The sequence below is a fragment of the Anopheles merus genome, chromosome 2R (assembly GCF_017562075.2).
Source record: "Anopheles merus strain MAF chromosome 2R, AmerM5.1, whole genome shotgun sequence".
In the NCBI taxonomy this organism is placed as follows: domain Eukaryota; kingdom Metazoa; phylum Arthropoda; class Insecta; order Diptera; family Culicidae; genus Anopheles; species Anopheles merus.
Genome location: NC_054082.1, coordinates 57,988,730 through 58,014,594, shown reverse-complemented (window position 1 = coordinate 58,014,594; position 25,865 = coordinate 57,988,730). Strand labels below are relative to the sequence as shown.

General features: G+C 42.9%; 2 protein-coding genes and 2 long non-coding RNA genes across 5 annotated transcripts; 2 read left to right on the top strand and 2 right to left on the bottom strand.

The window, feature by feature from the left end:
* The first annotated feature begins 13,491 nt into the window (after window positions 1–13,491).
* On the top strand, window positions 13,492–14,209 carry LOC121603396. 2 transcript variants are annotated; one of them, XR_006006674.1, is made up of 3 exons: window positions 13,492–13,874; window positions 13,946–14,043; window positions 14,122–14,209. It is a non-coding gene; the product is annotated as an uncharacterized LOC121603396 (long non-coding RNA). The 2 variants fall into 2 exon arrangements; XR_006006675.1 differs by having other exon boundaries at window positions 13,940–14,043.
* Window positions 14,210–14,392: 183 nt separating this feature from the next.
* LOC121603393 lies at window positions 14,393–15,605 on the bottom strand. The gene is made up of 3 exons (XR_006006670.1): window positions 15,304–15,605; window positions 15,136–15,238; window positions 14,393–15,049 (listed from the first exon to the last, which is right to left on the bottom strand). It is a non-coding gene; the product is annotated as an uncharacterized LOC121603393 (long non-coding RNA).
* Window positions 15,606–20,412: 4,807 nt separating this feature from the next.
* LOC121603256 (zinc finger protein 271-like) lies at window positions 20,413–23,958 on the top strand. Its single transcript, XM_041931945.1, has 3 exons — window positions 20,413–20,486; window positions 20,604–20,730; window positions 20,790–23,958. The coding sequence occupies exons 2-3, from the start codon at window positions 20,626–20,628 to the stop codon at window positions 23,328–23,330; spliced, it is 2,646 nt and encodes an 881-aa protein (XP_041787879.1). The 5' UTR covers window positions 20,413–20,486; window positions 20,604–20,625; the 3' UTR covers window positions 23,331–23,958.
* Window positions 23,959–23,989: 31 nt separating this feature from the next.
* Window positions 23,990–25,285, bottom strand: LOC121603354 (electron transfer flavoprotein subunit beta). The gene is made up of 2 exons (XM_041932016.1): window positions 25,086–25,285; window positions 23,990–24,842 (listed from the first exon to the last, which is right to left on the bottom strand). Exons 1-2 carry the CDS (start codon window positions 25,134–25,136, stop codon window positions 24,129–24,131), a joined length of 765 nt encoding a protein of 254 aa, XP_041787950.1. The 5' UTR covers window positions 25,137–25,285; the 3' UTR covers window positions 23,990–24,128.
* Window positions 25,286–25,865: the final 580 nt, after the last annotated feature.

Genomic DNA, 25,865 nt, shown 5'->3' with positions numbered 1-25,865 from the left:
CTATGATTCGTCCCTTTGGCCAGCTGTTGCGGGGGAGTTGCTCGTCGGCGATAACGACTATGTCGTCGATTTCCAAAGGTTTGGTGGGTTGGTTCCATTTCGGCCGTTGAGTAATCTGTGGAAGATAATCATGAACCCACCTTTTCCAGAACATATCGGTAATTTGCTGAGACGCTACCCAGTTTCTTCTCACAGCGCCCGGTGTGGCGTCTAGTGGGATCCATGATCTGATACCATTGCTGGAGCCCACCAGGAAGTGGTTTGGTGTCAGCACCGGGGATTCGTCGTCATCCAGTGGGACTGCTGTTAACGGCCGTGAATTCACTACATTTTTGATTTCGGTAAGAGCGTTTGTAAGGGTTTCATGACTTGGTCTCTTCTCTTTTAGAGCTACTGTAAGGTTCTTTTTCACGCTTTGTATCAGCCGCTCCCATGCGCCGCCCATGTGTGGGGCGGATGGTGTATTGAAGATCCATGGGGTAGTTAATCCTTGTTCAATACCCGCATAGTCTGGTTTGTCCTTATGCTCGTGTACGATCTTGCTGGCTCCTTGGAAATTCGTGCCTCGATCGCTATAGATAGCGGCTGGTGTTCCTCTTCTGGCCCAGATGTTTCGAATTGCCATTATACATGAGTCAGTAAAAAGTGACGCCGCTAGTTCTACGTGGATTGCTCGCGTAGTGAGGCAGGTAGCTAGAACCCCCCAACGTTTTTCGACCCGTCTGCCGACCGTTACGAGTATCGGTCCGAAGTAGTCGATACCCATATGAGTGAAAGGGCGAGTGTATCAGGCGAGTCGAGCCTTGGGTAGCGATGCCATCATAGGTTCGAGGGGTTTTGCGTTTTGATTTTTGCATGCTTGGCATTGGGCGCGCGCACTGCGATACAGTGCCTTTAGCTTGGGAATCCTGAAGCGCTGGCGTATCTCGTTTAGTGCTGTTTCATAGCACTGGTGATTGTATCGTTCGTGGTAGTGTAGTAGGAGGAGATTAGTGATTGGACTTCGCTTGGGGAGAATTATTGGATTTTCTGCATCATAGTTTGTGAATTCACAGGTCTGAATTCTGCTGCGTGATCTAAGCATTCCCTGTTCATCCATGAATGGATTCATCGTTGAAATGCTACTCTTCTTTAACTCTACTGTGGGTTTACTGCCTTGTGCGTGTTGGTTTTTAAAGAGAGACAGTTCCTTTTGGAATTCGGTTTGTTGTGCATGTCTGAAACAGTGTCGCTCTGCTTTTTCCAGTTCCTCTCCGGATAGCGTGTCTAATTGCATCGGCCGTTTTTCTATCTTTCTTTTTAGATTCCGGATGAATCGACACACAAAGGCTACGTGTCGTACTAGAGATGACCACTTTGAGAATCGTTTGGCATCTATTACTTCTCCTGGATCTGTGCTGTGTAGGAGAAAATGTGCGCGTAGTTCTGTGGCTGTTTTCGTTGGAGGTGGCGTTGATGGCCAGTCCGTCTTCGTCTTTTTTAAGAACGGTGGTCCATTGAACCATCTACTGGACGATTCAAGCGCATCCTTCGTCCATTTCGTGCCATCATCGGTGACGTTGTCCTTGGATGGTACCCATCTCCACTCAGAAATATCTGAGGATTGTAGGATTTCGCTAACTCGAAACGCTACAAATTGGTGGTATTTCCTATGATCGGATGATAGCCAGTTGAGTACGTCTTCGGAGTCGGTCCAGAACATCCTCCTGTGGATAGTAAAGCTCACAGACCTTTGTAATGTCTCGGCAAGTCGAACGCCAATTACAGCTGCCTGCAGTTCCGACTTAGGGATTGATAGGAAGCTGATCGGTGCTACCTTCGTCTTTGCACTCACTATGCTACATTCTATGATACCTTTATCTTCGAAACGAAGGTAGCAGACTGCCGCGAAGCCCATCTCGCTCGCGTCTACAAACGTGTGGAGCTCTATTTCAGCGTCTGTTCCTGTTTGGTTTCTGAAACAGCGCGGTATTTTTAGGCCAGCTATCTCGGGCAAATCTTGTGTCCATTTTAGCCACTTTTCCTCCTGTTGGGGAGGGATACTTTCGTCCCAACCTATGGACGATCGCCACAGCTCCTGAATTATTACCTTTAGTCGCATGACGAAATGGGCTATGAATCCGAGTGGGTCAAAAATGGTCATTTGTACTCGTAGTAGTTGTCGCTTTGTTGGACCCTTTTCTTGTGGCATAGTTAGCTCCTTAAGTTTGTCGGATACACGGAACGTAAAGCAGTCATTTTTAACGTCCCACCACATTCCGAGTACCTTCTCTGACTGGGTTTCTCCGATGTCTAGGTTTTTTTCTTCGGGGGCCGATGAGCCTAGGAGTGACCTACTGACTGTAGCTGAATTAGAGATCCAATTTCTCATTTCGAAGCCGGCTGCTGCGTGGATCTCTGCTACCTTTGTCGTTGTATTTATGGCTGCTGCTTCGGTTTCTGCACTGAGCAGCATGTCGTCTACGTAGTGCTGTTGAATAATAGCGTTGACTGCTTCGGGCTGTTGTGACATGTATTGCTCTGCATTATGATTTTTTACGTATTGGGCTATACTTGGCGAGCAGCACGCTCCGAAAGTCATCACCTGCATTACGTACACTTCGGGTTCATCTTCCAATTCTCCTTTTTGCCAGAAAAAACGTTGGCATTGTTGGTCGTCCTTCTTGACCAAGACTTGGTGAAACATCTCACGGATGTCACCACACACTGCTATCTTATGTTCCCTGAATCGTATAAGTACAGATAGAAGACAGGTGATCTGATCTGGGCCCTTTAGCAGCATGGAGTTTAGTGATACACTCTTTGTTTTAGCTGCTGCGTCCCACACTAATCTAAACTTTCCAGGCTTGTTTTGGTTAAATACGGGGAAAACGGGTAGGTACCATATACGAGAGTAAGAAGACATCAACTCACTTTTGCTAAGTTTTCTAATGTAGCCTTTTTCCGTGTATTCTTTAAGCTTCTTTTTAACAGCGTTGTGAAGTTCAGGGTCGCGCGCCAGTTTCAGTTTGAGACAGTTCCAGCGTTTTCTGGCCATACCATCGCTGTCGGGTAGCGTGACTCCATCGTACTTCCACAGCAGCCCTGCTTCGTATCCTCTAAAGATGCCAAGGCTGTCAATTGAAAAGTATTGTTTTACGGCGTTGTGTAGTTCTTGCAACGTGTCTTCGCATTTGTATCGGCTCACCTGATAGCAGTCCGCTGCAATGTCTGCCTTTTGCGATTCCTTACAGCTTCCGAAAATCAGCCATCCTAATTTTGTGTTGACTGCCATCGGCTCGTTAAATCCCCCTTCTAGGCTTTTCGTTGCAAAACCTAGGCTCGCGTTATCCAGATCAATTAGCAGTCGAGAGTGTGCATGGGCGTATGACTCCATGTCTACTCCATCTAGGTGTGGGTACCTTTTTCCTAATTCGATCAGGTTCAACGTTTGGGAACGGATGGATAGGTTGGAGACAGTACGGGCGTCACTTATGGTGAAACGGTTCGGTTGTTTGGGGCCAGACGCTTCGAAACTGACACGTTTTGAGTCGTCCTCTCTGTTAGATATTCCTGCAGTCCATTGCAGGCAGATAGGACTCGTTGGCCCATCTAATTCCAGCTCGACGGCTAGGGACTTATCTATAAGCGTCAGTTCGGAACCGTCGTCGAACATAGCATACGTCTGTACACTTCCTGCGTGCCCGTAGAGAACCACTGGTAGTACTCTAAGCAGTGAAGAGGTGCTTAGCTGATGTATATTGCATTGGTATGCAGCGTTCGTATGGTCGGCTTCATTTCTTTGCGCGGGGTGGAGTAGTGGGTGATGTCTTTGGTTGCATCCGTCCACTCCACAGTTCCTTCTGTAGTTGCACGTCCCTGCATGTTTCTTCAAGCATAAGAAACATACATTAGTAGATCGAGCGGCGTCCCATCGGGCATCGCTGTTGAAGCCCAAAAAACGCTCGCATTGTATGATCGTCGGGCACGTTCCGTAGCATATTACACACTTGGGTGGGAGCACCTTTGGCTGGTTTGCCCTTGTCTGATTACACACGTTTTTTTGCGATGTTACTGCGTCGTTATCTCGCATCAGCATACTGGCCTTCCCCACTATACCTTTAATCCAGGAGAAATCGTACAATGAAATTGCAGGTAAGTTTTCGCAGTATCCTCCCCAGTCGTACTTCATAGTCGATGGTAGTTTGTTCACCAACGCGTCCAGGAGGGAGGAATCATAAAAAAAGGTCCCATGTCGGTCACCACAAGCTTGCACCGTAGATAAAATGTTTTTTATAGCCAGCCTGAAGTCAACCACAGTTGATGGTCGGTCTAGGGTGGTCAGATCTCTTATGCGTTGTGCACACTGATCAATTATTCTCCTTGGCATTCCGAATCGCATTCTAAGCGTTTCGATTACCTCGTCCTCGTTGCAGGGGTGAAGGAGAACACCGTAGACCGCCTGATATGCTGGTCCCTTAAGGGAGGCTTTAAGACCTTGGATGTTTTCCCTGTTTGTCAGCCCACACATTTCGGTTGAATCTTCGAATGCAGCAAGGAAGTCCGGCCACTCTTCTGCGGATCCATCGAACATGGGGAGAGCAGCTGGGATGATTTGTCGCGAAAGTATCTGTTGCTGTGTGGGCAGCGTGCGTTGGGAGCTAGAAGCGTCTCTCATGGATGGTGGAAGGTACTTTCTCATTAAGGAGGCTGTTCTCTCGTTGTACGTGTTCTGCTGGCTATTCTCATTTGAAAACCTCACTGAGCTAGGATGGTACATGCGTGTTTCATTTTCTCTCGGGTAGGCGACCCTCTCCGATTCTGCTCGTCCATCTACGTCCTTTCTCGCGGGTTTGTCGTCCCGAAGGGTTTGAGTTTTAGCTAGGAACTCGTCTCGTCTTCCTTGGGTTGGAGTGGACGCGTGGTAGGGTTTCTCCATAATTGTGCACTCACCTGGTGCAGCGGGTTGGGACGACGCTACGGGCTTCTTGCTCAGGGCATGCGCCGATGACCTGATCGTTTTACACTGCATACTCTCGGCTGCATCTCCACTGACCCATGCTGCAACTCGATCGTCACCGTCGATAGCAAGCTCATCCAGGAGCGATGCCGTGTCTTCCGTGTTGGCGAGAAGAATCTCGTGCCGGCGCCTCGTAAACCTCTTCTTAGATTCGAATTCCCGTCTCCCGATCTCCTCCTCCTCCGCCATCTGCTCCAACAGCAGATCCAAACGCGTCTTATTCACTCTGCTATCAGATCTAGAACTGGGAGCGACGGGGTAGACCGGTGGGTGTTGCGGCGTTGAGGACGGTCCCGCCACTGCCGCCATTGGGGTTGCCGATGTAGGGCTTGAAGCCGCGGGGAGTCCTGCCTCCTCCCCACCATTCCGCTCCTTACACGGGCGGCAACTCCAGCTCTTTTCTTCCACGGCTTTAGATACACTTACGCACGTGTAGTGGTGCCACATATCACAGAGGTCACATGCTACGACGTTGTCCTCCTTCTGCTGCCCGCACGTGCCGCATTTCACCTCACTCGCGCTCAGACTCTCTCTTGCGTTCGCCATCGCACACTTTTAGAACGTAGATCGTCCTTGCTCTCAAACGTAAAAGACGGATTTTTTTTTAATTTGTGGAAAAAGCGACTTAATCGACTTTAATATTCAAAGAAAACGACTTAGAAGGCTTCGACTCAGCTTCTTTAATGGAAGTACTCAAAATTAAATGAACTGAAAAACTGCGTTGATCTCGCTTTATTTGCCTTAATCCGGCTTAGTTTTTTTCTTTATTTAATTAAAGGGTACTGGTCGTGCGATTAAAAAAAATCCGTGTCTCTCCTTCGCTTATTTTGTCGCTACTGCCTTCGTGTCTTTTGATTCGTGTCGTGGCGGCCCTCTAGCGTTCGGTTCTGTGGTCCGTCGCAGGCGGCCATCTAGCGCTTGGTTCCATCCGTCTTGTCGGGCGGCTTGTGATGGTTGTCTGGCTGTCAAGGTTGTTTTGACAACAACCTTAAAATGTACTTTCCTGTGCGTAGTTCTAATGACTGTCTTCGATTACAAGGCTTTCTTTCTGTTTTTAATCTTTGGTGTTCCTTAAACTGTTTGTCACTCAATGTCCTGTTTGTCCTTTGATTGAGTACGCTTCAGTTGTTTGGTTTCCGGAGCAAGTTACTAGAATTGAGAGGCTTGAGAGGATCCAGCGAAAATTTACCTGGGTAGCTATTAAGCGGCTTCCGTTGAGACATAACGACGTGCTACCAGCGTATCATACGAGGTGTCAGTTCCCAAGGAACATTTTAAATCTTATCATAGTTTTAACGATTTTGCTACGGAAATTTCATTAAGCCTTCGTTTTTCATTTGAAAGTCGTGTATGACCTCATAAGACTAAAATAAAACTAACTTAAGACTGATAGGGCCCATCTACAGAACTCTGTTAAGACTACTTGTTAAAACCATTTCTAGACCTTTAAAACGTGAGGAGCAAATAAAATAGCAAAATAACAACATATTGCTATGGATATGTTCTTGAGATGGCAATGAAGCATTAAATACGAAGTCATAATAATGGTTGAGAGTTATTTGCGTATATTTATGTTGTATTGATATTTTTTCTGATGATCTTGCTCGCGTACGAGCAGAAATCCATGCCAAGAAAATTTCACTGTTGAAATACATTATAATAATTTGAAAAATATCAAAGCGCCTCAATACAGGGTTTTCCAATTGAGTTAAGACTAGCAGCATACTTTTTTTGAATAGTCGCAATAGATTCTTGACTAGCATCCTCTATTTTTGATTACGATCAATGGATTTTTGACTAGCAGGAATTGATTTCAGCAGGCCGGTTGCTGGCACGGAGTGACCAGATTGTTTTTAGAGGTTATCGGTAGGAAATCTAAAGCAAACTCGGTAATTTTCGGTAAAAACAACTTTTTATTCACTCACAAAATTTATTAAATTCCAATTTTATTGTTGAACGGTGAATACTTAGAAAAATATTTGATTTTCGGTCAGAAAAATTGAGTTTTAGTATGCTCAATTGTAAACCAATATTCGATCGAAAATCGATAGAACTACATATGGTCACTCTGAAAAACTTGTGCAATCTAGCTTTTGGTTAGGTTATGCCTGTGGGTCCACTACTGCATATTTCAATTCAGCCGTTAAGTGCTTTTGTGTTGTATTGTGCATTCATAAAATCTAAACAATAGCATCGAAAACCTATCATATAAAATATATCTTTCTTTGTGGATGATATATAACAATAAAACAAATGATTTAATCAAATGAGCGGATGAAATTAAATATTATCCACAGATTATTATTCAAGTCGATCTGTCACACCGAATGTTATAAACGCGTCGCTCTTAGGCTGTCATGCTGCTGAAATCAATTGCTTCTAGTCAATAATCCATTGGTCGTAATCAAAAATAAAGGATGCCAGTCAAGAATCTATTGCGACTATTCAAAAAAAGTATGCTGCTAGTCTAAACTCAAATGGAAAACCCTGTAATATGCAGCTTTTTAGTTTGAAAATAGATTATTAAAAAATACAGATTCATTTTAAATGACCTCAATTTGCACCAAAAGGAGTTTCGTAATAAATATGATGTTGCTACGTGTGTAGCAATCTATTTGAGTTTTTAAAAAAGAAAGGATGACAAAATTCACAAACTAGCTTTTGGTGATGTTCGCAACGTAGTTTTAAAATTGGTGTTGCCTATCCGTTTTCTAATTTGTGACTAACTTTGCGGTTAGCGATGGCGCCCTGTTCTCGATCAGCTGTGCGAACTTGACCCTAGTTGAACCGCTTCCTGATTGGTCCTATTCTGGGAGAACTAGTTGTCGCACAAGCTAACCCTGTCGTCCATTTCGGTGCATCTAGTGCGCCATCTGGCGGGTAAAGTGGGAGTTAGGTCGATCTGTTGTTGACAGATCGATGTTTACAAATATTATTTCCTATCTATATCCTTGCGGTCTATATCGTGCCAACACCCCACCCCGTGAATCCTTAGCGTAGCAGGATTAACTATATTAATACTGCACGATATGCAAACCCTAATTGCTCTCTAGTTATGTGTGTTCGTTTATGTACGAGATTCGACACATTTCACCTCGATCGCGGCTGTTGTGATGCGTACTATTGTGTGTGTGTACTTGTACTCTCCTTGCTCTCTATACCTGCTGTCCGGCACCTACGATGCCTATGCGTTTGCACTTTCCTACTATCAACAACTTCATTCAACTTTCGTCTATCATAAAATGCATTTGAAGTTTGTCGACATTCTATCGTATCACATGCCTGTGATGTGGCTATCAGTGAATTAGGCTGAACGAAACTTCTCTGTCTTCGTGACGCGGTCGGTGTAAACCTAACCCTACTTTACGCTGTGTCATTTCGTATGGACCGCTCACTAATACTCATATTTTTCAATTTTAGCGCAATAGTCCCAACAAAGTGAGAACCAACGGCAACGTGTTCCGTTGGGCTGTAGCTAACACCGGCCTCGATGTGTTGGCAGGGGCCATATACCGCCCATCCTAATCTGCTTCTCACAGCTGAAGGCTCGCCGGGTTTGCCGATCCGCGCCTCGAGCGGTGCGACTAGCTCCAAATGCTGCAGTCCGATCAACAACTTTGGCTGCGCTTTCAGATACGATTGGATCGAGAGTCCCTGAAAGTGAGCAAAGTTATTGGTTAGAAAATTGGCGTTAAGGTTTTGTTGCGGCAAACTTAGCTTGTCCACAGTACGAGCGTTGGCAAGCTCGTAGCGAGTGCTATCGCCTCTTGGAGAAATCGCCAAATTTATCCGCTCCGATCTCGAATCTCGTCTCGTGAGGTTGCCGGTCCAGCTCATCTCCAGGGGTTCTGGCTGCCCTGTCACACCGAGAGTGCGTGCCAGTTCAGCTTCCACTAGTGTGACTGCCGACCCTTCGTCCAGGAACGCCAACGTTTCGACGCTTTGCTGCCCGTGATGAATTGTGACAGGCACAATGCGGAATAGAATTCCCGACGATTTAGGCACAGTATTGTGCGTCATGCATTGCGCTCCTCCATATTAGGCCGTCTCGTGGAGAAGCGTGTTATGTCGCATTTCGCAACCGGTGAAATCGCAATGGAATCTCGACAAGCACCGCTTGGTTCCGTGTGCGTTGAGACAAAGCTTGCACAAAGGTTTCTCATCCACCGCATGCAGGCGACTTTGCACATTCATGGCCCTGAATGTTTCGCAGAACTTTATGTGGTGTCCCGTTTTGCTGCATATCGGACACCTCTTCTCTGCTACCGCCACTCTCGGTTGGGAGTGGACGTTAACGTGGTAACGGTTGGTAGGATGAGGAGGTCGCACGGAGATGTGCCTCTCCTGAGCCTTATCGCGAGGAACATATTTGCAGGCCTCACAAGCCTCATCTAAAAGCCGATCGATAAACTCACCAAAGTCCTTTAGGTTTGGTCGTGTAACCCGGCTCTTGTAGCGTACCCACTCTAGTCTCCTTGACGCCGGCAGCTTTTCTGCTAACTCTTCCAGCAGCATGGGGTTGTTCAGGTGATCTTCCTGATCCGCCGTCACCAGTTCGACACATGCACTGCCATCCCATAAGTGATGAGCGACTCCAGGTGCTCTGGTTTGGGAGCTTCTGTCCGTCGCGCTTGGTCCAGCAGCTCCTTCACAACCAGCGCCGGTCGACCGTAAAAGCGCTCGAGGGTCGAGGTGATGACTAGCGGCGCTGCTTTGGGAGTGTTCAGCTTTGACAAAACTGCGTCACGTGCAGGGCCTTGCAGACACTCTTCGAGACGGATTATATTCTCTCGATCCGTGAATCCGCAGGCTTCCGTCGAGTCGTTGTAGCAGCTTATAAAGATGAGCCACTCCTTCGTCGATCCTCTAAAGGTGGGCAGTTTTTTGGGGTAGATCTGCCTCGCCACCACCTGGTCCTCTGTAAGGCTCCTTCTTTTTGTTTCCGCAACGGCTGCCACTGTCGTAGGGTTGACGGTCACTGTTTCCACTAACACGGGTACAGCCACTTCACTGGTACGTGCAGCGGGTTTATACTGCTGTTGCTGCTGTTGCAGCTGCTCATGGTCGCGTACCCACTCCTCCGTTTTCAACGAATTACTCGCGAATGATCGGTGGGATCCGCGTTCTGCTTCTTCCTCGAACTGGAGACGGAGTTTCTCCTGCTCGAGTTTCAGGCTCACCATTTTGAGCTCAAACTCCTTGACTGCCATCTCTCTTTCTAATTCTTGCACTTTTGCAAGACCTTCTAACGCCGCGCTTGTGTTGCGCGACGACACTCTTGATGATTTCGCGCTGGGTGGTCTAGCAGCTTGGGACGTCGTAGGCTGCAGCGTTTCCGCGGATGCTGTACGCCCCGACGTCTCGCCCTCGCTTGGTGCTGCGTTCTTGGTCTCGTTGCCTTTGCAGCTTCCAGCAGGCTTCCCCGGTTTCGCGATGGCTTCCTTCCCAGGCTTAGGCTGGCCCGTTCCCCTCGCTTCGCTCTTTGCCACTTTCACGCACGATTCACATCGCCACTCCTGGAATTTGACTTCCGCGGTGACGCCCGCACATCCGTAGTGGTACCACTTTTCACAACTATCACACAGCACCATGTCGTCTACGGTATTATGCCGCTCGCAGCCACCACAATCAAACCCGCGTTTACTCATCGTATCTCAAATATTCGCACGGAATAGAACTGAGCAATTTTAAAATGTTGCTACGTGTGTAGCAATCTATTTGAGTTTTTAAAAAAAGAAAGGATGACAAAATTCACAAACTAGCTTTTGGTGATGTTCGCAACGTAGTTTTAAAATTGGTGTTGCCTATCCGTTTTCTAATTTGTGACTAACTTTGCGGTTAGCGATGGCGCCCTGTTCTCGATCAGCTGTGCGAACTTGACCCTAGTTGAACCGCTTCCTGATTGGTCCTATTCTGGGAGAACTAGTTGTCGCACAAGCTAACCCTGTCGTCCATTTCGGTGCATATAGTGCGCCATCTGGCGGGTAAAGTGGGAGTTAGGCCGATCTGCTGTTGACAGATCGATGTTTACAAATATTATTTCCTATCTATATCCATGCGGTCTATATCGTGCCAACACATGAAGTGAAGGTCGTTTTGGAAATTGTCACCTTTTTCTATTTGTCATGTAAACTAAGAATTTGTTTATCAAAATATCAACATGGCTGACACACATTGCACACACAAATGAACAATCATATTAATAAAAATGGATTCCATTGGTTTAAGAGCAGAAGGACTTTCCGGATCACAAGTTCAGTTGTTTTGTAGTGCAATATGTGTGGCTAAGATCTTTTTAAACAGTAAATAGCTATAGGAACCGCTTGTGCAGACTAACAAGTTTTAAGAATCTCCTCGTACAGGCAGTGTCTGAGTTACGCGGAATCTGGTGTACGAATTTTTATATAATCGTGGATTTCTCAATTTTATCCATTTTTATTTATTAAAAAAATTAGAAATACATCGAATAGTCTTTGTAGGGGATAAAACCACCCACTACAAGCAAAAGGAAAATAAATTTAAATATTGTTTGGCTAAGAATCCCAGAATACAATTTACGAAGAAGTTAGAAATACTCAGCTTCTCAACATTTTTCGTTAATAGCGTATTTCAAGTACAACCTATATAGCCTGTTCCATGTTCCCTTCAACCAAGACTTAATATGCATTTAATAAAATCAATCCGATCCTGGTGCCTTAGTTTCAAACAACAAGTTTTGAAACGAGCTGTAATACTTCATTTACAGGTTGATTAAAGCCAGCCATCAAAACTCCAATTTTAGTTTCAACAGACAGTCTTATAAGCGTCATAGTCTCAAGTAACAAGTCTTTAAACGTGGTTAAGAATGCGTTTACAGGTTGATTAAAGCCAGCCATCAAAACATCAATTTTAGTTTTAACAGACAGTCTTTTAAGTGACTTCAGAACGTTTTAAAGGTTTAACAACTTTAATGCTGCTGGCGGATGTGTTGCTCCGTCGCAGCGCCCAACGCCGGTGCTTTACACCGAGTCGGGTATATTTTTCCTTTGTCGACCGGAGAGTGCCTCCGACTATTAAGAAACGAGCGATTCTGAGGTTTGTGTTCGAATGCGCTTACTTTATTTAGGTTTTCATCTCTTATATGCTATTTAGTTGCTGACCGCATATAGGTCAGCTAACTGTAACTATAACTATTTTGATAACAAGTTTTATTTATATTTAATGCGACATGTACCCATGGTTTATGAATTGCGTAAAGTTACTTCCTCGTTTGAACCGTGAGAACTGTTGACTACCTGTTTATGTTTGTTGCGTTTCTGAAGCGCGCGCTATTGCTTGAGGCGTGTTTTGCTTGAACTTTGTTTTAACTTGAGATGTTTTAACTTGAAGTGTTTTACTTCGCTACATTCGCATAAATGCTTTTACTTCATAATGAGGTCGTACGCAACAAACTTTAAAGACTGTAAAGCATCTTCAAAAGACTTGTTAAAACTATGTAGCTCAGTATATTCATAGTAAAAAATGCTTTAAGACATATTTAATTGTATAAGGTATGGGAAATGTTTCTTGGGTTGTTAGGGCTTGAAACTTTGGAAAAGAGAAGAATGGTTGCCCAAGGAATTTTTATGTTTAAACTATTAACTGGAAGAATCGATGCACCTCTATTGCTAAGTCATGTAAATTTTTATGGTATAACTAGACCTTTAAGAACTCGACAATTTTTAATAACTGACTTTCGTTATCGTCTTCTCTGTGCTAGGGATCCGTTGTTATTAATGTCCAAGAACTTTAATTTATTTTCAAAATTTGTAGACCTGTCCTTTAGTGTACCGAAATGTACTAGCGTCATTCGAGATTGCATTGCGTCTAATTTTAGGAACACATAGTTTATAAGACATTAGTTTTAATTGTGTATGTAGGCCATGGAGGCTCGATACTCTATAATAAATAATAATAAAGTGGACAAGGGCCAACTTCACTGGACTGAAAGTGAAGCCTACTGCGTTAATGTGTGTATGCGCTTCTACCAAGCCAACCGCGCCGTACTGCGTGTGTAGTCAAGAGCGTGTGTGTGTATATTTGCACCACTGGACACAGAACACAAATCTCACCGCACAGCAGAGCGTGTGTCGCCAAGTGTGTGCATGTGTGTATTTGCACCACTGAATTCTTAACGTCCACCGCACCGCACCACACAGCGTGTATCGACAAGTACGTGGCTGTGTGTAGTATCACCGCGGACTGCAGAAAACTACCTGCACTAGAACAGAGCGCTGGTGTGGCCAAATGTGTGCATGTGTGTGCTTGCTCTAGAGACGGTATCGCACCAGATTTCATGTGTCGCCAAGTGCGCGCGTGTGTGGTATTGTCACAGCACACTCTTTCATCATTTTTGGTTCGTTCTTCCCAGTCCGCAAAAAGCCGAAGTTTTGTATGGGATCGTCTCGTACACATATGTACCCACTTACGTACCCAAGTAGCAGAGCCGATGTTGTTGAGAGGTTTTTCTGTGTGCCAAAGCGAGAGGCCCTGTCTTCTCTCTCTAGATTTTGCACGGCAAACCGCCGCCCGTGTAGAGGTGTGTGCGTTTGACGAAAATTTATAGATGAAATACGGGGGAAGCGGGGTTTGAAGTCTTTCGTTCGTCACACACACATGCATTTACCAGCGGATATCGCTGCACCGAGTATAGCCATCTCTCTCGATCCACCATGATTTTTCTGCTATCGCGCTCATCCGGGTGTTAGGCATCCTCAGTGTGTCCAGATCTTTCCCTATGGAAGGATGTATTGAAGTGAGGTGCGATTTCTTGTGCGACGTACTTTGCTCGTCTACGTTTTGGGCAGCGTTCCTTCTTCTTCAGTTATGGAATGATTTATCCTAGCAAATTGTTGAGGTAAGTTTCATGCTCACATGTGTGCTTGTGCAGCTTCGTTCAACTAACCTTTGGCGTCTAAAAAGTTACAGGTGTGCGCGCTATTTATCAACGACTACCTGCTAGCCTCGTCAACAAACTTCAAAGTGAGCGACGCAAAGAAAACGTTTTCCAGTTTTAAAATATTAAGGTAAGTTTTGATCTAATCATATGTGTTAAACTCTCCATGGTAATACATACTACTTACATTCATTATTGCTTCATTCAGCTCCCTGTGAGGACGTCATTACTTAACAGAAGCCGGTTCAACACGCGCAGCTCCTGTTCATGACGTCATCACTAAACTGAAGCCAGCTGAACACGCGCCGCACGGATGGTAAATTTGGAAGGGGGAAAGCGTTCACACAGCGGGAGTATGCCAAAACACATGTGGGAAGGGAGAGCTATATTATTCAATAAACAGCATGCGAATGTGTGCTTAAAGCAAATGTGAACAGCCTCATAATTTCTATAAGCAATCCGAAAAAGGGGGTGGAGCAAACACATTGGTATGCGTGAGCGGCTGACGAAACCAGAACGTTTAGATGTGTGCGTGACGGATGGTTCGGGCGCCTTTAGCGATGCTCTCGACAAGCCTGCAAACGAGAGCTTCGTAGAGAGCTTTGTAGAGAACTCAGATTACACAGGCCGCCGTCGGTTTTTGCGTCCTTGGGTACCCACTTGCAGTAGAAATGGAAATGTTTCACGCACACATAGACACCTTCCACCCGAACGATCGCGTTCACACATACTATCACGCTCTGATTTTTTCTGCACCTCATGCATACCAATGTGTTTGCTCCACCCCCTTTTCGGATTGCTCATAGAAATGATGAGGCACACATGTTTACATTTGGTGTATGTACACATTCGCATGTAGTTTATTCCACACATTTTCTCTCCGTTCCAACACGTGCTTTGGCATACTCACACTTTGTAGACGGCAGAACGGTCTCCCCCTTCCAAATTTACCGTTCTTCCTCCTCTCGATCTTTTTTCTCCTTACCGCGTCCGGGGTACCATCAGAGCTGAGCGCTGGCTTTAGTTTTTCCTCCTCTCGTTTTTCCTTTCTCCTACCGCGCCCGGGGGCTGCGCGCGTTTTGACAGGTTCTTAGCGTAATCCAGTGCGTTGTTTTGTGGCTGAGTTGTGCTGAACGCTGTCAATAAAAATGAACCAATAATTAATGTATGTAGTACGTATTACTTTGGATAGTTTTGCGTATATGATGAGAGCAACACTTACCTTAATATTTTAAAACTGGAAAACAATTTCTTTCCGTCAAAACTTTGAAGATTGTTGATGATGCCAACAGGTAGGCGTTGATGAATGGCGCATGCACCTGTAACTTTGAAGCCGATAAGCATTAGTTGAATTAGTACATTGAAGCACATATGAGATCAAGAAACTTACCTCAACAAGTTAGCTAGGATAAATCATTCCACAATGGAATAAGAAGCAACACTGCGCAAAACGTAAACATGGAAAGTAGGGGACACAAGAAATCGCACATCACTCCCGCACATCCTTCCACAACGAAAGTTCTGGACAGACTGAGAATGCCTAACACCCGGATGAGTGCGATAGCAGAACAATCATGGTAGAACGAGAGAGATGGGTAGACTCGGTTCAACGCAATCCAACGGTAGATGCATGTATGTGTGACCAACAAAAGACTTCAGACCCCGCTCCTCGCGTTTTTCATTCATCATTTTTCGTCACACGCACACACCTCTACACGCGCGGCGGTTTGCTGTCCAAAATCTAGAGAGAGAAGACAGGGCATCTCGCCTTGGCACACAGAAAAATCTCTGAACAACTTCGGCTCTGCTACTTGGGCAGGCCCGTGGACGCAGTCTGTTCGCACGCATTCGGTACGATTACCGGATCAAGCCGATTGCTTGCATACGGTGTAACGCAAGTGTTGTGTGTTAGCGCATGAAGCGCTGTATGAAAATCGAAGAACCAACTTTATCGCAGGTTAACACCATACACATCTTCTTAAAATGGATACTTAAACTTAGATAAAACCAAAATATTTCACGTTTTTATCTTTAACTTACTGAGATATGGACCATCAAAGTACAAATTTCATGATTTTTGGTTCAAATTTTAGCTATTTTTCGACCGAACATCAACCATCATATTTTAGTTAACTATGGTCAGATTATCACCATCAATGTTTCGATGGACAGGTTTTTTATCATACTTTTATTTTATGGGTAAAAGTAAGGCTGCGCTCTGGCACCAATCGAACACGTCATCCGACTCGAACAAACCCATATAATCATATGGACGTGCACTGTCAGACACAAACAAACAAACAAGACAAACATGTCAAATCCCATACATTTTTCATGTTCGATGTCGTATTCGATTGGTGCTAGAGCGCCGGGGCAGTTGATTCTGTATGTGATGTTCGATACCCACCTGTGCTGTGAGTACCTTGGTTGTCAAACGCATCACATCTACCCCAAGCGAGTACATATGTCACTTTTCGGCTTTGCTTTCGATTGATATTTCGTGCACGATTTGACAAACGAAACAGTGTACGAGATTCAGACTTTTTTCGGCACATAACCTCAACCGCGTGTTAGCCATGGTTCCTATCTTCGTTGCACGTCTAGCATTAGATGTTTTGAAATTAAATAGTTTTTACATTGTTGATGTTTATATGAATGATACGATACGAAAAAACTCAACGGATTTAAATGCAAACTGAACAAAATAGTCAAAAAGAAATACATATGATTTGCTTCAACGCTGGGCTTGAAGAGCGAAATGGTTCGAATGAAAGAACCACACATACAGTCATATATTGCTAGTCAAATTATAAGAGTGTGTGAGTTATCGTTCGAAAATTTCCGCTTGGGATATTGCTACCCAAGCGAAATTTTTCGGGGATAATGAACACAAACTCATGCCATCTCTTTCTATTCATCAGCCCTACTCTCTCACACGCATCGATGAACTTTTACACATCTCTTTGTTCATTGTACTATATTTGAAGGGTTTAAAAGTGATAGATTACAATTCATGTTCATGAACTAGTTATGGTCAAATGTTAATGGTGTAATGTTAGTACCATGGACCTGAGTTCAATTCCATTTTTATTGTTTTTTTTTATGATTTAAAGTTTTATTTAATTTTTAAAACATCCAGCTCCAATAACTTCAAACTCATTTACTCATTGCTAGAAATGCGTGTTTAATAGTTAATCTGTTATTTTTATTGTTTTATTTATTTCTTTTAATTCTTTTAGTATCAGTACCCCTTCATACAAACAAACCAGTAAATAGCACGATAATGAATAATAATATGGTGGCGCAACTGTCAAAGTGATTCGAAGTAGAACTAGCGATGTGGTTGGTAGCATCAAGGATGAAGCATGATCATGAGTGGAGGGAGTGAATCCGAATGTTCATTTCTATTTTTAGCTCTTTTTTGCATGGGTTCATCTTTCACGTGTGTTCACTATCCCCGAAAATGATCTGTATTTCGTTGGTCTTTTCGGGGATAATTCGTTAACGAATTATCCCCGAAAAGACCAGCGAAAACCAGCGTGGTCGGGAGCTTGGGTAGTCAAATCATGAGAGTGTCCCAAGCGAAATTTTTCGGGGATAATGAACACAAACTCATGCCATCTCTTTCTATTCATCAGCCCTACTCTCTCACACGCATCGATGAACTTTTACACATTTCTTTGTTCATTGTACTATATTTGAAGGGTTTAAAAGTGATAGATTACAATTCATGTTCATGAACTAGTTATGGTCAAATGTTAATGGTGTAATGTTAGTACCATGGTCGACCTGAGTTCAATTCCATTTTTATTGTTTTTTTTATGATTTAAAGTTTTATTTAATTTTTAAAACATCCAGCTCCAATAACTTCAAACTCATTTACTCATTGCTAGAAATGCGTGTTTAATAGTTAATCTGTTATTTTTATTGTTTTATTTATTTCTTTTAATTCTTTTAGTATCAGTACCCCTTCATATAAACAAACCAGTAAATAGCACGATAATGAATAATAATATGGTGGCGCAACTGGCAAAGTGATTCGAAGTAGAACTAGCGATGTGGTTGGTAGCATCAAGGGTGAAGCATGATCATGAGTGGAGGGAGTGAATCCGAATGTTCATTTCTATTTTTAGCTCTTTTTTGCATGGGTTCATCTTTCACGTGTGTTCACTATCCCCGAAAATGATCTGTATTTCGTTGGTCTTTTCGGGGATAATTCGTTAACGAATTATCCCCGAAAAGACCAGCGAAAACCAGCGTGGTCGGGAGCTTGGGGTGTGAGTTATCGTTCGAAAATTTCCGCTTGGGACAGCCCCAAGCACCCGACCACGCTGGTTTTCGCTGGTCTTTTCGGGGATAATTCATTAACGAATTATCCCCGAAAAGACCAACGAAATACAGATCATTTTCGGGGATAGTGAACACACGTGAAAGATGAACCCATGCAAAAAAGAGCTAAAAATAGAAATGAACATTCGGATTCACTCCCTCCACTCATGTTCCAATTCATGCTCATGCTTCATCCTTGATGCTACCAACCACATTGCTAGTTCTACTTCGAATCACTTTGCCAGTTGCGCTACCATATTATTATTCATTATCGTGCTATTTACTGGTTTGGTTGTATGAAGGGGTATTGATACTAAATGAATGAAAATAAATAAATAAAACAATAAAAATAACAGATTAACTATTAAACACGCATTTCTAACAATGAGTAAATGGGTTTGAAGTTATTGGAGGTGGATGTTTTAAAAATTAAATAAAACTTTTAATCATCAATAAAAACAATAAAAATGGAATTGAACTCAGGTCGACCATGGTACAAACATTACACCATTAACATTTGACCATAACTAGTTCATGAACATGAATTGTAATCTATCACTTTTAAACCCTTCAAATATAGTACAATGAACAAAGAAATGTGTAAAAGTTCATCGAGGCGTGTGAGAGAGTAGGGCTGATGAATAGAAAGAGATGGCATGAGTTTGTGTTCATTATCCCCGAAAAATTTCGCTTGGGTAGTATCTGTTCGCTGCGTTCTGCATGGATGTGTCAACATATTTTACAAAGAAAAACATCAACAAACAGCAATAATACCTATTATTTATAGGTTCAGAAGTGATTATTATGATAAATAACACATGTGAAATCCTTTCCAGTTGTATCCAAAACAGTTCAAAGCATGTTTACGCTTTTTTATAGCATATTGGTACTGAACCACACACCTGTTTTGCAGCAACTACGAAATTATTTTCTCTGCATTCATTTTGTTTTGTTTATAAAATTATTTGTAAATTAAATTATTTTTAAATTATTAAAATTACAGGTGTCCTCCGAGATACGACTGTATTTGGGACCGAAAAAATGTCCCAAAGCAAGGCGTAAGTCGAAAAAGTCGTATGTCGAATATCTATGAATATAAAGTTTATAACCGAAGTTGAAGAGTTGGAATTTATGATATCGTGTATTTTATTTAAAATAATGTTCGATAATGTAATAATTATATTTTAAAAACCGTACACAATATAGATATTCAAGATAGGATACCCAAGCGAAATTTTTCGGGGATAATGAACACAAACTCATGCCATCTCTTTCTATTCATCAGCCCTACTCTCTCACACGCCTCGATGAACTTTTACACATTTCTTTGTTCATTGTACTATATTTGAAGGGTTTAAAAGTGATAGATTACAATTCATGTTCATGAACTAGTTATGGTCAAATGTTAATGGTGTAATGTTTGTACCATGGTCGACCTGAGTTCAATTCCATTTTTATTGTTTTTATTGATGATTAAAAGTTTTATTTAATTTTTAAAACATCCACCTCCAATAACTTCAAACCCATTTACTCATTGTTAGAAATGCGTGTTTAATAGTTAATCTGTTATTTTTATTGTTTTATTTATTTATTTTCATTCATTTAGTATCAATACCCCTTCATACAACCAAACCAGTAAATAGCACGATAATGAATAATAATATGGTAGCGCAACTGGCAAAGTGATTCGAAGTAGAACTAGCAATGTGGTTGGTAGCATCAAGGATGAAGCATGAGCATGAATTGGAACATGAGTGGAGGGAGTGAATCCGAATGTTCATTTCTATTTTTAGCTCTTTTTTGCATGGGTTCATCTTTCACGTGTGTTCACTATCCCCGAAAATGATCTGTATTTCGTTGGTCTTTTCAAAAAAAAAATTTTTTTGATTCCGTCGTACGACGAAATCGCACGTCCGACGTTATCTGTCAAATCCCATAACAATCTCGTCCGATAAAATCGCATCGGATGAGCGCTGCCACGGGCCTTACTTGTACCGGCGATCGTAGAACAACGTGTATTGTTTTGGTCATAGACACTACGGTTAAACGCATCTTGCATTCCACCACCTTACTTCCATAATCTACCTTGATTTCCACCTTGGTCATTTTTCACCTTGGTAAAATTGACAACCGTAATAAACAAAAAAAAAACAAATGATAAAATAGAAAAAAAAACTGTGCGTGTATTTTTCTGCTGCCTGTGAATTCTTCCCTATTTATTCACCCATCGACGGTCAAAATACAGTAATCGATCAAATGTTTTGGTGAAAATAATAATAATTTAAATTCCATGTCGTGCAATTTTATCGATTTTCTATCAGGCGATTTAGTATCCTAAATTCATTTCCATTTTTCGCAAAGCTAGGCGTATCACTGCATAAAAATGGTGCATTTCTGCAAATTGTGCCAGCTGCTGCATAAAAACATGGACTTTATCCAGTGCGATGATTCTAACGTTTGGTTGCTTGAAACAGTATTTTCGGTTAAGGTACGCGTACACTTAGAAGGCTATGCGTGGAGTTTCATCCGTTTTATTGTGCATTATAGATTACTCCCCTGGATGGACGTGTTGAGCCTATCTGCCGGAAGTGCATACGCAAATACAACAAGGTGATGAAAGATCTTAAAAAGTCCAACGGTGGTTTCCCTGTTTCCCGTCAAACTTTTATCGAACACAACAAAATTCACAACGGAGATGCGGAGTCGCTCTTTCAGTTCCCGAGTGCAGAACAACCGGCGTCGCTCAACGCGTCAAACAGAACTTTGGATCAACCGTACCTGTTGGATGATGAAAGTAAAGAGCTTATGTTTACAGGACCGGTATCGGAGAAGGCAAATGGCAGTAAGAATGGCATGACTCTGAACATCAGTGGCGAGGCCGCAACAGTGTATCGCATAACAATGGGCGATACACAGGAATCGTCGGAAGATGACAGTTCGGATGGGAAGAGCAGTATAGCCGACGAGGACGAAAGTACTGACGACTCTACCGAAGACGATGAAGAGGATGATTGTTGTAGTGACGATACGGATGACTCGAGCACTAGCTGTAGCAGTACTAGCAGTACCGGTGCTAGCTCATCCGAAACTGTGGCTAGCTTGCGGCTAGAAGAGCATATAAAGCGAGGAGCAGAGGACTCCTCTGTGGATTTATATAGCACATATATGGACGGTCCTTTGATGCAAAATCTTCCCGAGGGAAGCCTCCTGCAAGGAGTTGGAGACGATTATGTTGTTCCCGAAGGGGATCGCATTTTCCCAGAAAAGGAGCTTATGAATGATGTCTTGGAACCACTTCAGGTGGACGAGCCGACATCTAAAATTGAAGACAAAGTTGAATTGGCAAAGCCATTACAATGTGAAGAACAGCAAAGGTCACAGCAGCAAGAGCAGAGCCAGCAAGAATCATGTCAACAGGAAAGCGAAGAGCAAGAAAAACACACGCCACGAATCGATGATGACCAACAAGGACACAAGGAAGAAGATAAAAAAAATGATGGAATCCCTAAAAAGTCTCGCAAGCGCAAGAAACGGAGCACTGGATCTGCTGCACAAGCAAAAAATTACGTTTGTCTCGTATGCCAAAAGAGATTTTCAAAAGCGATATATTTAAAAGTACATACTCGAACCCATACGGGAGAAAAACCGTACGCGTGTGATATTTGCTTCAAGAGTTTCACGCAGGCATCTAGTTTAAACACGCATAAGCGACTTCACTTCAACGTAAAGCCGTTTGTGTGCGAAATTTGTAACCAGCAATATACAAGTGCTGGAAACTATAAAGTACATCTTCGTACGCACACCCAGGAAAAACCATACGCTTGTAGCTATTGCGATAAACGATTTAGCCAGCACTCTAGCAAAAAAATGCACGAACGTGTGCATAGCCAGGAAAAGCCGTACCCTTGCCAGGTATGCCTAAAGGCGTTCAGCAATGTTAGCAATCTCACTGTTCATATGCGGATCCACCAGGGTTTGAAGCCGTACAAGTGTGATAAATGCGATAAAAGCTTCGCTCAGTCTCAAACACTCAAAACGCATTACATATCCGCGCATACCGACGTACGACCTTTCCAATGTGATCGATGCCCTAAATCGTATGCAACATTGTCGAATTTAAACAACCACAAACATACACACCTTGAAGAAAAACCGTTCGCCTGCGAAGAATGTGGGAAGCGATTTACTCAAAAATCTTCACTTAAAACCCATGCACTTTCGCACAACACCGAACGTCCCTATCCTTGTGAAGAATGTACCAAATCATTCAACACGCAGGCCATGTTGAATACACACCGTCGAAATATGCACAGTACAGAAAGACCGTTTGCTTGTACAAAGTGCAATAAATCATACGCACAGGAAACGAGACTTCGGCAACACATGTTGAGTCATGCAGAGGTTAAACCTTATCCGTGTGTAGAATGTGGAAAGACGTTTACGACTGCTACCAACCTACGTATACATCAGCGAGTCCATTCTGGCGAAAAACCATACCCGTGCCCAACTTGCGGTAAATGTTTCTCGCAAAGATCCTCTCTTCGAACGCATGAAATTCTTCATTTACCACCGGAATTACGGCCAGAACCGTCGGTTCAATCCGATATACCGCGGGGAAGAAGAAAACAAAAAATTAAAATCGAATGTGGCGAATGTGGAAAAGTATTTACACTACGAGGACGCTACCGCAATCACATGAAACAGGTACACCAAAGAGATGTGCAAGATGTAGATGACGAAAAGTGCATGAGCCTGGATGGTTCCGAAGAGAGTGACAACGACGCACCCATCGATACGGAAGTAGGTACGAAAGCAGTACAAGAGAAGCAAAACCAGTTAAGATCAGCTTCTGGGAATAATCGATCTGGTAAAGATCTTAGCCAACATCTGTCAGCTGCAGAAGAGAACGAGGACGATGAAACACATGAAGAAGATGATGAAGATTATGAAGACGAATACGAGGATGACGGTAACGACGACGACGAAGAAGATCGTGAACATGAGACAGGAGCAACGCATTTAAACAATTCCGCAGTTCCTTTGCTGGAACAGTACCATTATGGACAAATAATTTCCGAGCAAAACTAATCTGGCCTCTCATTGTATATTATTTTGTTTTCCATTATGAGCTAAGTGATCAAATTGGCCTAAAATTATTCTTACATAACAGGACAGTCAGTTTTGGCGACCCGAAAATGACACAATTCACTATCAGTTTTACACGAAACAGTACGTCTATCATTAAATCACTTGGCCATGCCTCTCTAACAATCATAAGTATTAATTTATCTAGGCAAGAACTTAATCGCTTTATCACTTATCTCTAGCTGGTGTTATATGTTGGTCGAACTCGAATTCTGATCTCTTTAGTATTCAAAAGTCGCTTATATCACTATTGTAGTCACAAGATCAAATACTCCTAAAGTATATCCTTAGCTTAACTTGCTACGCCCGCTTGGTGGCTTTCGGCTAGTGTAATAATAAGGTCTACCGTATTAGGTATACATGTGCAATTTCAATTTTATAACTTACCAATATCGAAAAGAACCGGATCGTTACTTTCGAAGCCGCACAACCCGGGATCCTGTTTGCGTTCGTATTTATTATAAATAATTTTATTTTGTATCAGATGGTATGTACCAAAACGAAACTTTTTCTTAGTTTGAATGCATTCACTAACGAAAGAAATTTTCCTTGAAATAAGTCGTGTCCATTTTTGTGAAGAAAATGAGCTACAAGAAAACTGATTTTTTGCGAAACGGATAAACTATAACAGTTTAATTTTTATTCTCGATTTGATTGACAAGCTAATAACCCCAAAACCTTGAAACATTACTACCTCGGCAAGATTCACTGCGAAGTTTACCTAACTCCACTCAGAGACTCCTACTTAATATGACCACCGTCACGCAGTTTGGTCAACAAAGTGTCCACGTCCGGCAGTATGGATCCAGCTTGTCTGACAGGAGGATCTTCGATGGAGACAATTTCGATACGGGGCGTTGTGTCAACTCCCAAATCTTTCGGTGCAAGTTTCTTTATCGGTTTCTTCTTTGCCTTCATGATATTGGGAAGGGTAGCATAGCGTGGGGTATTTAGACGCAAGTCAGCACTAACTACTGCCGGCATCTTAGTCTTAATGGTTTCCAGTCCACCGTCCACCTCGCGCACGACTTTTAATGTATCTCCTTCTTTTTCGACCTTAGAGGCGAAAGTAGCCTGTGGCCAATCTAACACAGCGGCAGTCATCTGCGCCGTCTGATTGCAATCATCATCGATGGCTTGCTTACCGAGAATCACTAGATCCGCTTTCTCATCTTGTGCGAGTTTGGCCAGTATTTTCGAAACATGAATAGGCTGAAGAAGATCAAACTCCTTGCCTGCTACCTCTACATGTATTCCACGATCTGCCCCCATGGCAAGGGCCGTACGGAGTACTTCCTGGGATTGAGAAGGACCAACCGAAACAACCACCACCTCAGCGGCAATTTTTTTCTCTTTCAATTTGACTGCTTCTTCTACAGCAATTTCATCAAAAGGGTTCATGGAGTGCTTGACCCCTTCAGTGACGACACCGGATTTGTCCGGCTTAACGCGAATCTGTGAAGAAAAAAAGGAAGCAATTCTACCTTAGACTTTAGCTCATGAATGCAGATAATCCGTACCAGAACGAAAACATGTTGTGTAACGGACGGTATAAAATATTTTCCTTTGAGACTACACAATCGGCCTTATCAGTGACCATCTTCCTGGTGCCGCTGTTTCCATCCTGGCGTATTGTTGTTATCTCTTCCCGACCACAATGCCAGTTCCAGGGTCGGACCACATAATTTATCAACTTACCTTCACGGCATAGTCGATAACACGTTTTACTCCAACTAATACTCGGGACATGGTGAAATTTCTTTCTGCTCACTAGAAACTTCAGCACAAATAAATTGGCGTCAATTAAACACCCCAGAGCTACCGCAAGTTGGATGTTGGCAAATTGTATGTCCAAAGTCTATTCGCGCAAGATTACCATAGAATGTGATACCAGTGCCCAAAGCTATGATTCGACGCAGAGTGACCAGATACCGATTTATCTGTACAGGCGGTCCACGAGATACAGTCTGTTCCCGAGTTACGCTGTTTCTGCATTCCCGACGAATCCGCGTAACTCGAATATCCGCGTAAGTCGAATTTCACGTTTTTTGACTAAAATACTATTGATTACTCGGATTTTTTATTTTATTTAGTACTTTTATACACTTTGTCATTTAATTGATATGATTCGTGCAGAAAATTCTAATATTTCTGGCTTTTAACCTTTAAGTTGGCAACCGGATACCCGGGTATTTTTTTCAACTTCGAACTGCAATAACTTTTGATTCATTGCTTTTATTGACCTGAAATTTTCCGTAGCCTCCCAACTTTTAATTTATGATTTTTTGGTGCATAAGTTGTAATTTTAAACAGCCTGTAAGTATTTTATTTTGATTATTTTTTTTTAACTTTACCACGTAAGTTGGCAACCAGCATACCCGAGTATTCCATACATTTTATATGGAGAATGACGTTTCTCTTCTTCCTCTTTTCGTATTGTGCTTATTTTCGAGTCAAATTCAAGCGATTCCAAATTTC